This window comes from Coregonus clupeaformis, chromosome 9 (genome assembly GCF_020615455.1).
Source record: "Coregonus clupeaformis isolate EN_2021a chromosome 9, ASM2061545v1, whole genome shotgun sequence".
Classification (NCBI taxonomy): domain Eukaryota; kingdom Metazoa; phylum Chordata; class Actinopteri; order Salmoniformes; family Salmonidae; genus Coregonus; species Coregonus clupeaformis.
The window spans coordinates 31243013-31259005 of NC_059200.1; the positions used below are offsets into that span (position 1 = coordinate 31243013).

At 43.9% G+C, this 15993-nt stretch overlaps 2 protein-coding genes across 3 annotated transcripts in view; both read left to right on the forward strand.

Annotated features, from left to right (window-relative positions):
* The first annotated feature begins 544 nt into the window (after positions 1–544).
* LOC121574375 (gap junction delta-2 protein-like) lies at positions 545–3391 on the forward strand. Its single transcript, XM_041886996.1, has 2 exons — positions 545–639; positions 1329–3391. Exon 2 carries the CDS (start codon positions 1337–1339, stop codon positions 2456–2458), a length of 1122 nt encoding a protein of 373 aa, XP_041742930.1. The 5' UTR covers positions 545–639; positions 1329–1336; the 3' UTR covers positions 2459–3391.
* A 3481-nt stretch (positions 3392–6872) lies between these two features.
* The window catches only part of LOC121573756 (unconventional myosin-XVIIIa), a 115293-nt gene continuing 106172 nt past the window's right edge, over positions 6873–15993 (forward strand). For both annotated transcript variants that reach the window (XM_041885981.2, XM_041885982.2), the window contains exons 1-2: positions 6873–6964; positions 10682–11829. In XM_041885981.2, the coding sequence (XP_041741915.1) occupies positions 10834–11829 (996 nt within the window). In that variant the 5' untranslated portion in view covers positions 6873–6964; positions 10682–10833. The remainder of the gene's footprint in view (positions 6965–10681; positions 11830–15993) is intronic.

A 15993-nucleotide genomic window follows, 5' to 3' on the forward strand; every position in this document is an offset into this window, starting at 1 on the left:
GAGTTGTCATTGTAAATTTAGCTGGTTATGTTGAAATAAAGAGATTGTTATGAAGATGCTTTAGAATTGTATTATTCCAAAGGATGACCATTACTTTATTCTACTGCAATTATCCAGCAAATTGTGTTTTTGCTTTATTGGTTAATTTGGGATGGATTATTGCATTTATGATAGATGAGGTAAACATTATACTGTTACAGTATTACATCAAATGTTTAAGCAAATAGAAGTAGGTATGGGTGTATTAACAATCTCACATGATTGATTTTTATCCCATTTCTTCAGCTCTACCTTTTAAAAGCAGGCAGATATCCATTTACAAATCAGTATTGTTGACATTATTTCCAGCACGTTCTTTGAACTCTGTGCTTGACTGTGAACGGCTGTTTAGAAAAGGTGCCCCCCATTGTACATTTAAGTCTTTGTCCCACTGTACATTGAAAGCCTTTGTTCGCATACAGTACAATGAGTGTTTCAGATGGAGTCAGGGAATATGTGTGGTCAGCCCATTCTCTCCTCATCCAGCTCAATAGACTCCATAACGTCCAGCAACCAGCTCCCACATCAAATATAGTTATGCAGATTGCTTGCTTTGGCATTTTTCCAGATTTGGATAGGAAAGAAACACATTTTCCTAAGGTAAGTTCCTCCAGAAATCATTTATTAGGATTGCTCTATCTGTATGTGCTGTGTGGACATTTTCAGCTGTTTTTGCATTTGGACAATGACAGTCTGCAGTCAGTGTTTTCCTTTTCACCATGGACTGTTGTTGAATAGGTTGAGTGGAGGGGTAGGCTAAATTTACAAAGTGTACATTTATACAATTAGTGCGGTATTATTATTAGTTCATGATGTAGTTTGTTCATGTAGTTTGTTTATTTGTAAATAAATGCTGTGTGCACATAAAGACACTAATCTGTATCAAAGGGAATGTACAAAAAGCCTATATGAAAAGGCAATACATCTAAGTATTTTGAGGCCCCACTTATGGATGTTGGATGTCATACTGTATTATGTGTTGATCTGTTTTATGGCTTCATAGTTCTGTTGACTTAGCATGTGCCCCTCCCGCAATTGACACTACATTTTCATTTTCAGTAGTGAGACTAACATGTATTGATGGCTCACTTATTAAAAGAGCTTGATAAAGTACAAGGAAATAAGCCAGTGTTGCAGATGAGCAGGCTCCATCGATGTCTCACTCCTTCAAAAGATTCATGATGTAGCACTAATACAGATTTGTCTGTGGGACATAATGTTGTTGTAGTGCGGCAGGTTCAACACACCATAAGCATGCTGCTGTTTATTTTTCATCGGTGTTCCCCCAGGTTAAGAAATGGGAGACTGGTCCATTCTTGGCCGCTTCCTAACGGAGGTGCAGAACCACTCCACAGTGATCGGCAAGATCTGGCTGACCATGCTGCTTATCTTCCGCATCCTGCTGGTGACCCTGGTAGGGGATGCGGTGTACAGCGATGAGCAGTCCAAGTTCACCTGCAACACCCTGCAGCCTGGTTGCAACAACGTCTGCTATGACACCTTCGCCCCTGTCTCACACCTGCGTTTCTGGGTCTTCCAGATCGTGCTCGTCTCCACACCGTCCATCTTCTACATTGTCTACGTGTTGCACAAGATCGCCAAGGATGAGAAGTTAGAGATTGAGAAGATCCAGGTGGTCGCCAAGCGCCCTCCTGCACGTGAAAGGTTCAAACATGAAGGGGTGGAGGGTGGGGAAGCTGTGGAGGCCAGCAGCCCCTCCTTCAACCCCCGCTATGAGGAGGAGTGGGGCGCCCGGGAGGGGGAGTGTGTGGAGCAAAGCCTGCTGGAGGAGGACTTGAGGGAGGTGGGGAAGGACCCCACCGAGCTGTCCAGCCAGGTACTACTGACCTACATCATCCACGTGGTGCTGCGCTCCATCATGGAGATAGCCTTCCTAGTGGGCCAGTACTACCTGTTTGGCTTTGAAGTGCCTCACCTGTTCCGCTGTGAGACCTACCCCTGTCCCAACCGGACTGACTGCTTCGTGTCTCGTGCCACGGAGAAGACCATCTTCCTCAACTTCATGTTCAGCATCAGCCTGGGCTGCTTCATCCTGAACATTGTGGAACTGCACTACCTGGGCTGGGTCTATATTTTCCGTGTGCTGTGCTCGGCCTGCTCCACATGCTGCAAGCCAGAGAGGGACCCTGTGGAACGTGTGGACCTGTATCACAACCACAACCCTCTGCTGCTGCAGCTCAAACACTCCCTACGAGGCAGGGTGGTCCTGCAGACCCCCCCTCCCATGTCCCAGCAGAAGAGCAGTGGCATGTTGCCCACCCACACCCCTGCCATCTCCTTCGAGACAGACTCCACAGTAGAGTGCACCTCCAAGAGGAGCCCAGATGAGAAAGAACGCACTAAGGCCAAACTGGCCAACATGGCCAAAACAGGCAGAGGCAAGAAGTCCTGGCTGTGAACTGTCAACCTATCCTTTCTGTTAAATATTATTATTTTGCTTCCTCCTCTGATTGCATTTATTCATCTGACAATTGATACCATTTGTTTACAGTAAGACAGAGTGCAAAAGCAACAGTCATTTGAGTCTTTTGCAGTTAATCTTAAGAAATTCCCATAGCACACAAAGAAGGAGAACCCATAATATGCAAAAGCATACAGACTCTATGTGCTCCCTAACCAAATCTCGCTTAGGGTCACCAAAAGGCTAGGGCCGGCCCTGTACACATAGAAATGTGAGCACATAGAGTCTGTATGATTTTGCATACTATGGGTTGTCCTCCTTCGTGTGCTATGGGAATTTCTTAACTACAGAAGACTCAAAGGACTGTTGGTTTTGCACTTTGTGTAATCAACCCTCTTGACGGTGGAGAGAAAAATTTATGTTTTAAAGTTAAAGTTAATTTCCTGCAATTCTACACATTTTGCCTTAGGGAGTAAAGAAAATGTTACAGTTTTAAAGCAAGCTTTCTGCAATTCTAAACATTTTGTCAAGACTTGCCATGTTAATGACATCTGAGTGAGAGTGTCAATGGGGGCCCCATGGAGGTCACAGCCCCTGGGCCGGTCGGTATTTGGCCATGAAGTTTAGATAACTGGCTAGAATAACTTACCAATCAAAAAATTGTTAGCTGACATGGCTAGTTGAGTGACTGTCAGGGACTGATATAAAAATAGAAACTCCAGGTCCACAGCCACATTTCAAAATTGCACCTTGTGTATTCTACTATTCTATCAAAAAATTAATAAATGCAACCACCTTGGTAACTATTCATATAACATCTGTAATGTAACCAATGATATGGTTTCAAAAGGAAACAACACTTGCCTGTATTTCAACACATACAGTGCATTTGGAATGTATTCAGACCCCTTGACCTTTTCCACATTTTGTTACGTTACAGCCTTATTCTAAAATTGATTTTTCTTCATCAATCTACACACAATACCCCATACATTTACATAAGTATTCAGACCCTTTACTCAGTACTTTGTTGAAGCACCTTTGGCAGCGATTACAGCCTCGAGTCTTCTTGGGTATGACACTACAATCTTGGTCACCTGTATTTGGGGAGTTTCTCCAATTCTTCTCTCCAGATCCTCTCAAGCTCTGTCAGGTTGGATGGGGAGCGTCGCTGCACAGCTATTTTAAGGTCTCTCCAGAGATGTTCAATCGGGTTCAATTCTGGGCTCTGGCTGGGCCACTCAAGCACATTCAGAGACTTGTCCCAAAGCCACTCCTGCGTTGTCTTGGCTGTGTGCTTAGAGTCGTTGTCCTGTTGGAAGGTGAACCTTCGCCCCAGTCCGAGGTCCTGAGGGCTCTGTAGCAGGTTTTCATCAAGGATCTGTTTGTGCTTTGCTCCGTTCATCTTTCTCTCGATCTTGACTAGTCTCCCAGTCCCTGCCGCTGAAAAACATCCCCACAGCATGATGCTGCCACCCCCATGCTTCACCATAGGGATGGTGCCAGGTTTCCTCCAGACGTGACGCTTGGCATTCAGGCCAAAGAGTTCAATCTTGGTTTCATCAGACCAGATAATCTTGTTTCTCATGGTCTGAGAGTCCTTTAGGTGCCTTTTGGCAAACTCCAAGCGGGCTATCATGTGCTTTTTACTGAGGAGTGGCTTCCGTCTGGCCACTCTACCATAAAGGCCTGATTGGTAGAGTGCTGCAGAGATGGTTGTCCTTCTGGAAGTTTCTCCCATCTCCACAGAGGACTCCACAGAACTCTGGAGCTCTGTCAGAATGACCATCAGGTTCTTGGTCACCTCCCTGACTAAGGCCCTTCTCCCCCGATTGCTCAGTTTGGCCAGTTTGGCCAGTTCTAGGAAGAGCCTTGGTTGTTCCAAACTTTTTACATTGAAGAATGATGGAGGCCATTGTGTTCTTGGGGACCTTCAATGCTGCAGACATATTTTGGTACCCTTCCCCAGATCTGTGCCTCGATACAATCCTGTCTCGGAGCTCTACAGACAATTCCTTCGACCTCATGGCTTGGTTTTCACTCTGACATGCACTGTCAACTTTGGGACCTTATATAGACAGGTGTGTGCCTTTCCAAATCATGTCTAATCAATTGAATTTACCACAGGTGGACTCCAATGAAGTTGTAGAAACATCTCAAGGATGATCAATGGAAACAGGATGCACCTAAGCTCAATTTCGAGTCTCATAGCAAAGGGTCTGAATACTTATGTAAATACATTTTGAAAACATTTCTAAAAACCTGTTTTCGCTTTGTTATTATGGGGTATTTTGTGTAGATTGATGAGGAAAAAATGTAATTTAATCTATTTTGGAATAAGGCTGTAACGTAACAAAATGTGGAAAAAGTCAAGGGGTCTGAATACTTTCCGAATGCACTGTACAATAAACAAATTATTCTGACAATTTATCAAGTTATTATTATAAAAAAGGGTTTTGTTGGCAGTTTGTCATAAAATGATTTTTTCAGTACAATACCAGTTTTACCTCATGTTAGAATCTAGTGATTCTAAGAGAAAATTGCCCTTTTCCTCTTGATTAGCGATGACTTGAGTAAATTTAACTAGGTATTTTTTGAGCAACCGAGTACTGTTATTTGATGAGATTGTGCTCACTCGGACTGTGTCCATATGAAAAACAATACTATTTTTATTTTTCACCCAAAATTCCATTAGGGAAGGATAGCATCTTGAGTGAACTAGTTGTGAACTTTGTAGCGAGGAATGTATCAAGAATGTCCTGTTGAGCTATGAGCCTATTTCAGAACCAAGCACTAACTTTAGTCGCCTTGGTTTGGTCAATTGGATACCCAGGAAAACAATGTCATACATTTTTGTAGATCACTGAATAAAATAATTCCAGGATTAACAGTGGATATTGTGTTTTGTTCCATGTAGCCTATGAAAATAAACATATAATCGAAACAGGCAAAGAATAAAGGAGATATGCTACACCTACATCTAAGCTCTAACCAAGAAAAGTAGGACAGCTGTTAAAGGGATAGTTCACCCAAAAAAAAATTTAACACGTTGGTTTCCTTACCCTGTAAACAGTTTATGGACAACGTATGTCAGCAGTCCATGCATTGGTTCTATTTCCCTTGCATGGTTTTAGCATTTGTAGCACAAATCCCATTCAAGTCATGGGACCGATATTAGCATTTTCCGCACATCATGTCCAAATCATCTGAAAGTATCTCAAATTGATTGTGAAGCTCAACAAAGTAAATTATTGATAATTTGAACATGATGCGCGAAAAATGCTAATATTGGTCCCAAGGCTTGAATGGGATTTGTGCCACAGATGCATTTGGAAACATTGCCAGGGAAACTAAACCGAAGCATGGATTGCTGTCATACCTTGTTCATAGACTGCTTACAGCTCGTGTCAAACTCATTCCATGGAGGGCCGAGTGTCTGCGGGTTTTCGCTCCACCCTTGTATTTGATTGATGAATTAAGGTCACTAACTAGTAAGGAACTCCCCTCACCTGGTTGTCTAGGTCTTAATTGAAAGAAAAAACCATACACACACAGACACTCGGCCCTTCGTGGAATGAGTTTGACACCCCTGGCTTAGAGGCTAAGGAAACCGAAGTGTTATTTTGTAATTTGTGTGAACTATCCCTTTAAATTATGAACAGTTGGGGACTATGCTTTTCTGAAATGCCTTTATCATGGTCATTTGTATATGATGAACCACATGCCATTCAACTTTAGTCCAGACGAGGAAGCTATTGTATTTTTAAAAAACACACTTGATTTGTTTTCCTAAATGGTCATGTAATTTATAGTTTTCCAAACTTTTGTTTAATTGTTAATGAGTCTACATAATATTTTCTATCAGAAATTAGCCTACTCAATTGGATAACAAATTGACAACGTTTGGAAGGATGGCTGACTTTTGACATGATTACATTTATTAAATTACGGACAATAGCCTGTATCAGTAGCCTACAGTAGGGACCTATAACCTATAAATGCTTCTACCAACATTTTTTTGCACACAATCATTCTATGCAGGGCTCTCCAACCCTATTCATGGAGAGCTACCATACCGTAGGTTTTCACTCCACCCTAATCTAGCCCACCTGATTCTAATAATTAGCTGGTTGATAAACTGAATCAGGTTCATTACAACTGTGGTTGGAGCGAAAACCTACATGAGGGTAGCTCTCCAGGAACAGGGTTGGAGAGCCCTGTTCTATAGTACGCTAAATGCACAGGTTAGTACCACACTGTATCCCAATCAGTCCATGATCCCTTTCTTCTTTCGCTGGGCTGAGGCTTGGTCCCTATATGTCCTCAAACCAGCCAGGAGGGGTCACTGCGAACCGGCTGACGGTAACTCTTGCGTTAATAGACTGGACTTCTCGACTGCCCTTTACCGACACTTTACAATAAAACTGGTGAAAAGCTACTGACAATCTCGCTAAACCCTTTATCGGACTGTTCCCCGACTATAAACCTGCATATCACTGAGTGGTGAGTAACCTACTATTCCCCTGATAAAATACATAAATAGACCCGGGTGTGTACATCTTTACTCTCGATAAAACTGTTTGTCATCTGAAGCCACCGGTGTGATAATGAGGGCAAAGTAGCTTAAAGGGAGCGCATTATGACCAAGCTGTGACTAGTCGCCACAATAACCTCTCCACAGCATTGGCTACACGAGTAGACAGCGACAATGTATCAAGTAAGTTAGGAATATGTTTCAGGTGTAACCGAAGTGGTTACATTGATTTACGTTAATTTGTTTATTTCCCACTGTGGATATTTCTAGGGCAAGTGACTCGCATACGCTATCGTCGTGCAGACATTATAGGCTACTATGATATTACCGGTTTGTATTTAGATGGTCTACTCTACACAGTGTTTGCATGTATGTGCTTCTCAATGCAGTGCCATGAGGCACGAAACGCATCGGGAGGATCAGTAGCTTAGTTGATGTTTACATATTTTTGCTTTACTAATCTCATATGTAAACTCAGCAAAAAAAGAAACGTCCTCTCACTATCAACTGCGTTTATTTTCAGCAAACTTGTGTAAATATTTGTATGAACATAACAAGATTCAACAACTGAGACAAACTGAACAAGTTCCACAGACATGACTAACAGAAATTGAATAATGTGTCCCTGAAGGGGGGTCAAAAGTAACAGTCTTTATCTGGTGTGGCCACCAGCTGCATTAAGTACTGCAGTGCATCTCCTCCTGATGGACTGCACCAGATTTGCCAGTTCTTGCTGTGAGATGTTTTCCCACTCTTCCACCAAGGCACCTGCAAGTTCCCAGACATTTCTGGGGGGAATGGTCCGAGCCCTCACCCTCTGATCCAACAGGTCCCAGACATGCTCAATGGGATTGAGATCCGGGCTCTTCGCTGGCCATGGCAGAACACGGACATTCCTGTTTTGCAGGAAATCACACACAGAACGAGCAGTATGGCTGGTGGCATTGTCATGCTGGAGGGTCATGTCAGGATGAGCCTGCAGGAAGGGTACCACATGAGGGAGGAGGATGTCTTCCCTATAACGCACAGCGTTGGATTGCCTGCAATGACAACAAGCTCAGTCCAATGATGCTGTGACACACTGCAACAGACCATGACGGACCCTCCACTTCCAAATCGATCTCGCTACCGAGTACAGGCCTCAGTGTAACGCTCATTCCTTCGACGATAAACGCGAATCCGACCATCACCCCTGGTGAGACAAAACCGCGACTCGTCAGTGAAGAGCACTTTTTGACAGTACTGTCTGGTCCAGCGATGGTGGGTTTGTGCCCATAGGCGACGTTGTTGCCGGTGATGTCTGGTGAGGACCTGCCTTACAACAGGCCTACAAGCCCTCAGTCCAGCCTCTCTCAGCCTATTGCGGACAGTCTGAGCACTGATGGAGGGATTGTGCGTTCCTGATGTAACTCGGGCAGTTGTTGTTGCCATCCTGTACCTGTCCCGCAGATGTGATGTTCGGATGTACCGATCCTGTGCAGGTGTTGTTACACGTGGTCTGCCACTGCGAGGACGATCAGCTGTCCGTCCTGTCTCCCTGTAGCGCTGTCTTAGGCGTCACAGACGGCATTGCAATTTATTGGCCACATCTGCAGGCTTCATGCCTCCTTGCAGCATGCCTAAGGCACGTTCACGCAGATGAGCAGGGACCCTGGGCATCTTTCTTTTGGTGTTTTTCAGAGTCAGTAGAAAGGCCTGTTTAATGTCCTAAGTTTTCATAACTGTGACCTTAATTGCCTACCGTCTGTAAGCGGTTAGTGTCTTAACGACCGTTCCACAGGTGCATGTTAATTAATTGTTTATGGTTAATTGAACAAGCATGGGGAAACAGTGTTTTAACCCTTAACAATGAAGATCTGTGAAGTTATTTGGAATTTTATGAATTATCTTTGAAAGACAGGGTCCTGAAAAAGGGACGTTTCTTTTTTTGCTGAGTGTATATACTGTATTCTATTCTACTGTATTTTAGTCTATGCCACGCCGACATTGCTCATCCTGATGTTTATATATTCCTTAATTCCATTCTTTTACTTTTAGATGGTGTGTGTATTGTTGTGAATTGTTAGATATACTGCACTGTTGGAGCTAGAAACACAAGCATTTCGCTACACCCGCAATAAATCAAATCAAATTTTATTTGCAACATGCGCCGAATACAACAGGTGTAGACCTTACAGTGAAATGCTTACTTACAAGCCCTTAACCAACAATGCAGTTGTAAAATAAATAAGTGTTAAGTAAAACATTTTAAAAAAAATTATTAAAGAGCAGCAGTAAAATAAAACAACAGTAGGGAGGCTATATACAGAGGGTACCGGTACAGAGTCAATGTGCGGGGTCACAGGTTAATTGAGGTAATATGTACATGTGGGTAGAGTTAAAGTGATTATGCATAGATAATAAACAGAGTAGCAGCAGCGTAAAAGAGGGGGTGGGGGGGAACAATGCAAATAGTCCGGGTAGCCATGATTAGCTGTTCAGGAGTCTTATGGCTTGGGGGTAGAAGCTGTTGAGAAGCCTTTTGGGCATTGACTTGGCGCTCCGGTACTGCTTGCCGTGCGGTAGCTGAGAGAACAGTCTATGACTAGGGTGGCTGGAGTATTTGACAATTTCTAGGGCCTTCCTCTGACACCTCCGACAATAACATCTGCTAAACATGTGTATGTGACAAATACATTTTGATTTGATGTGTAACAGTAGGGCGTGGGTGGGCTGGAGTGAGGTGGTCAGGAAGTGAATGGCTCTTGAATCGGCAACCTGATTGGAAGATGATGATCCATACACGGATGTATAAGTTGTTATGCTGTGATAGCCAACACACATTCTTTGGCTCCTCAGGACTGGGACTATACTGGTGTAAAGGGGGTATACTTCAGAAACACAGTGAACTCCTACTGGTCCCTTTTCTTCGAACACATTAGTTTTCTATGAAGGGGCCACAGAGACACACTGTCTTTGCATTATTAAGTGCCATATCCTTCCCACTGACAACCTGCAGAAAGTATTATTTGTGTCACATCAATGGAACCTTACAAAAGACATCAGCATACCAACTTCTTTAGGAAACCCCATAATAAACTGCTTTAGAAAATTGTCCCCTTAAAATCACTTGTAAGTGCAGTGGTTTTGAAAAGTTTCACAGAGAGAAGAAGCAAGATTGTTATTTAATGAAAGGCAGCCTCTAACATTTTACATTTTAGTCATTTAGCAGACGCTCTTATCCAGAGCAACTTACAGTTAGTGAGTGCATACATTTTTTCATACTAACACGTGATACCCTCACTACAACAACAGTGTCTGGTTGCTTCTACCTAGCCCTTGGTGATTTAAGTTAATTAACACATTGAAATGCATTGCTTTGTAAAGCTGACTCACACCCTTATGTTCTGGATAAACATGCATGACATAAATGGTATTTCACAGGTTTCTTGTGTGTTCAAGCTATCACTCTGTATCTGCTGTAGTATGGAGAATGCTACTTTAATATATTCCAGCATAAGACACTATCTTTAAGGGTTAAATGAGCCTGGACATTCCCAGGTAACAAACACTCTCTGTGATGAGTCATTGTATTTAGCCATGGGCATGACACATGATCTGTAATGATATCTCATTGCCATTGTACTGGATGATTGTTGGATTATGGCCTGGCCAAAGACTTACTTTATTGTATCCTCTCTCCTCAGGGCCCCTCTGTTGATGACATTCCAAACTGTCACTCAGATGCTTCCATGACCAGGGTTGAAAGCCTGAACTGAAACTTCACTTGTATATGTAACCCCCCCTGGTTTAAACCTACACAAACCAACCTTGAGGGGGTTGCTATTTGGAGCCAAATATGTTCCATCTGATCAAGAAAGACAAGGACAAGGATGAGAGGAAGAAGGACAAAAAGGACAAAAAGGAAAGGATGTCCCAGGCAGAGTTGAATAGCCTGGAGGAAATGAGCCAGAGGCGGGGCTTCTTCAACCTCCATCGAGGAGGCTCGAAGAGGGACAACAAAGGCAAGCTGGAGATCTCCAGCCCCATCCCTATCAAGGTGGCCAGCAATACAGAGCTCAGCCTTACTGATCTAGATGCTGATCGCTTCAGCAACCATGGCAGCATGGTCCTGGATTTGGGCCAGATGAGTGCCGCCAGCTCCAGTGATGACATCAAGGGGGAGTGGGGACAGGATCCCCATCACTCCTCTGTTAAGGAGCGAGCGGCCAAGTTCGGCGGCCTGGCCAAGCAGAACTCCCAGGTGGGCCAGGTCATGAAGCGCTTCTCCTCCCAGAAGAACAAAGAGGAGAGTGCCTCAGAGGCCTTCACACCAAGCTCAACGCAACCATCTCCCCAGATAGAGAACAAGGTGTTTGACCACCACAGACATGGCTCCCATCTGCATCTCCAGGGCCACGGCAGGGCTGGTAAGAGGGTTCATATCCCAGAGGTGGTGGAGAAGACCTTCCCAGCAGACCTGCGGCTGCCTGGCGTCTTGGCACCGCCCATGCCTGAGCCCAGGGAACTGGAGCTGCAGCGCCGCAACACAGGAGACTTTGGCTTCTCCTTGCGCCGCACAACCATGTTGGACCAGCGGCCTGATGGGGGGGTCTACCGCCGCGTGGTTCACTTCGCTGAGCCTGGAGCCGGGACCAAGGACCTGGCACTGGGTCTGGTGCCTGGAGACAGGTTGGTGGAGATCAATGGGCACAACGTGGAGAATAAGAACCGGGACGAGATTGTGGAGAAGATCCGTCAGTCTGGGGACTCTGTGAGGCTGAAGGTTCAGCCCATCGTGGAGCTGAGTGAGCTGAGCCGCTGCTGGCTGAGGAACCGCAGGGAGGCCTACAATGTAAGTACCTAATTTAGCGTGATTGTTCAAAATTATCAACAATGTTATAGCAGTCCATTTGAAGAACCAGCCTGACTGAGCTGCTGTTTCTCCGAGATTCATGTTGCAGAGATACTGCCACTAATAGATTCTACATATCAGTGGAGTCTTTGGTGATGAGAATTTGTGAAGGTTCTGTTGGGAAAGGCTGGTTCCTTCCTAATGATTGTGGGTATTTAATTATCTTACAGGTTGACCGCTGCACTGCACATTTTATAATCTAAACACGTTATTTTTCATCAATCTACCACACTCTATCACTAACGTGCCTCTGAACTGAACTGAGTGTGACAAGTAGAGTTGACTCTCTTTCTGGACATGTACAGTGGGGAGAACAAGTATTTGATACACTGCCGATTTTGCAGGTTTTCCTACTTACAAAGCATGTAGAGGTCTGTAATTGTTATCATAGGTACACTTCAACTGTGAGAGACAGAATCTAAAACAAAAATCCAGAAAATCACATTGTATGATTTTTAAGTAATTGCATTTTATTGCATGACATAAGTATTTGATCACCTACCAACCAGTAAGAATTCCGGCTCTCACAGACCTGTTAGTTTTTTTTTAAGAAGCCCTCCTGTTCTCCACTCATTACCTGTATTAACTGCACCTGTTTGAACTCGTTACCTGTATAAAAGACACCTGTCCACACACTCAATCAAACAGACTCCAACCTCTCCACGATGGCCAAGACCAGAGAGCTGTGTAAGGACATCAGGGATAAAATTGTAGACCTGCACAAGGCTGGGATGGGCTACAGGACAATAGGCAAGCAGCTTGGTGAGAAGGCAACAACTGTTGGCGCAATTATTAGAAAATGGAAGAAGTTCAAGATGACGGTCAATCACCCTCGGTCTGGGGCTCCATGCAAGATCTCACCTCGTGGGGCATCAATGATCATGAAGAAGGTGAGGGATCAGCCCAGAACTACACGGCAGGACCTGGTCAATGACCTGAAGAGAGCTGGGACCACAGTCTCAAAGAAAACCATTAGTAACACACTACGCCGTCATGGATTAAAATCCTGCAGCGCACGCAAGGTCCCCTTGCTCAAGCCAGCGCATGTCCAGGCCCGTCTGAAGTTTGCCAATGACCATCTGGATGATCCAGAGGAGGAATGGGAGAAGGTCATGTGGTCTGATGAGACAAAAATAGAGCTTTTTGGTCTAAACTCCACTCGCCGTGTTTGGAGGAAGAAGAAGGATGAGTACAACCCCAAGAACACCATCCCAAACGTGAAGCATGGAGGTGGAAACATCATTCTTTGGGGATGCTTTTCTGCAAAGGGGACAGGACGACTGCACCGTATTGAGGGGAGGATGGATGGGGCCATGTATCGCAAGATCTTGGCCAACAACCTCCTTCCCTCAGTAAGAGCATTGAAGATGGGTCGTGGCTGGGTCTTCCAGCATGACAACGACCCAAAACACACAGCCAGGGCAACTAAGGAGTGGCTCCGTAAGAAGCATGTCAAGGTCCTGGAGTGGCCTAGCCAGTCTCCAGACCTGAACCCAATAGAAAATCTTTGGAGGGAGCTGAAAGTCCGTATTGCCCAGCGACTGCCCCGAAACCTGAAGGATCTGGAGAAGGTCTGTTTGGAGGAGTGGGCCAAAATCCCTACTGCAGTGTGTGCAAACCTGGTCAAGACCTACAGGAAACGTATGATGTCTGTAATTGCAAACAAAGGTTTCTGTACCAAATATTAAGTTCTGCTTTTCTGATGTATCAAATACTTATGTCATGCAATAAAATGCAAATGAATTACTTAAAAATCATACAATGTGATTTTCTGGATTTTTGTTTTAGATTCCGTCTCACAGTTGAAGTGTACCTATGATAAAAATGACAGACCTCTACATGCTTCGTAAGCAGGAAACACTGCCGATTTTGCAGGTTATCAAATACTTGTTCTTCCCACTGTATACCAAGTTGATGACTAAATACTGCTTTCTTCAGGGGCACATTACGAAAACTAGCCTAATGTTTACTTTCCTTCCACTCTGTCTCACGTGGGAATCTGAAGCATGGCTGTACAGACCCATACTGAACCTTCTGTCACTCTGCATCAGAGAGATGAGTGTGTTTTCTCATGTTTGGCATTCTTCAGCAGGGATGCCTTCCTCTGTTATGTAACCACTTAACTACATGGTTACACAGTCTTGTCACAGAGAGGGTGACACGTTCTTTTCTAAATGCCTGGTGTGAGGAGCTGCCTCCTGTTGAGAGGCGTGATGACCCTGTTCTGTGTGTACTGTACAGTGTGTGTGGTATGTAATTCCATACCCCCCCTCCTCCTCCCCCTTTGACACCAAACAAAGGCGAGTTGGAGAGTAGGACAATAGCACAAAGACTACAAAAATGAAATGACAAGCGAAGGTCCAGTTTGACGTTGTCTGTAAAATCTCAAGTTGCACTGCAGTAGTTAAAAGAGAAGCATATTGTTATGGTTCTCATAATTATTTTATGGACTTTTGGTCATTACTTTATGCTCTGTTTTATAGTGAGTTAGTGTGGCAATTGGAAGTGTGGATACAAGCTCGGTCCTGAACCTCCCACTTTAACCTTTCAACCCCATACACACTCCCATGTTCCTGTGTAGCAGGTCTTTCTACTGTTATCTCTCTGGTAGGACTCGTCTGTCACTCCTGCTCACCTCCAACACTTACTGACAAGATTCTGCAGCAAAATATCAATATTCTCTTTTCATTCCTCCTTATTTGGGCCTATTCTAAAAGAAAGCAGTGGCTATTGCATGCCCATTTGTTCTGTAGAGATATAGGGACATCACAAGTAAGGACCTTGGAGATTCTTGCTGCTTTGCTCCATAAACAAACACAGCGGTAGCAGCAGGGGAGGGTGTCCAAGCCTTTGCCATTCCCTAGACTGAGCAGAAGTCTGTATCCTGGTTCACTGCTGCTAGGGTGATTCTGAGGTTCTACCCATATGTGTACCCAGATCTCACAACCCCCCCCAACGCCCCTCTGTCTCTCTACGTGTAGGCCATCTATCTGATGCTGTCTGGTCGAAATGAGTATGACATTGTTGCCGCCGCCCGTAGCATTGAAGGCAAGGGAATCCAGCGACTACAATGCTTTTAGTTTTTGAAATATTTAGGACTAACCTATTCCTTGCCACCCACTGAAACTAACTGCAGCTCTTTGTTAAGTGTTGCAGTCATTTCAGTCGCTGTAGAAGCTGACGTGTATAGTCGTTAGTAAAGATTGAAAAAATATGTGCTCATATTGCCAGTGTGAGCAGGTCACCTCTAGTTAAAGCTAGAATCTGTAGTTGCTACATCCATTTTTGAACTTATAAATTAAGAATCAATGGATATATATATATATATATATATATATATATATATATATATATATATATAATTAAAGAGTTACTTATAAATGCCTCATGAGCTTAGTTCAACTGTCATACCCCATCAGAACCCAAAATATAAGCTTGTTTTACTCCAATGTTTGGTTAAAACTATAATTGTGATTACCATGGATGGTCAGTCCTTGCATCCATTGCTCTGTCTATGATTTTGAGTGGTTACATTTCTCCCATCCCTCAGCTTTTTACCAAAACAGAGGTGGGGTGCCCGCTTTGTTATTGTTTCAATTAAGGACTCTAGCTTTAAATGGATGGGGGTGGGTGGGAATGTTGTACTTTGACGCTGTACTGCACATAAACAAGCAGTGTGAACGATGAAGGGGTTGTGTTTCCTGTTACTCTCCCATAGCCACCACCAGTTTCAGGCTTGATAGGCAGGATGCACACACCTGGCAACCAGATGCTCAGAGGCTTACCCATAAAGGAACTGTGAACATTACGATATACTCACCACAGTCTTGCTTTTTTTTTTGACCCATTCTATTATTTTATGTCAACCAAATAAATTATGATTTTATAAAAATCTAACCTGATGTGAACATAACTAGAGTGGTTTCATGCCAAAGCCCACAGAACTACCAACGATTCGTTTTCATTGTCCATTTCTCCGATGTGTTTATTTACCCTGAGGTATCCTCTTTTGATATAGTGGTAGAAAATTCTGGGATTTCAGTCTGCCGTTCATTCTATCCCATTCTGTTTTTCCTGTGGGGAGGAAATGTCAAGTATTTCCTG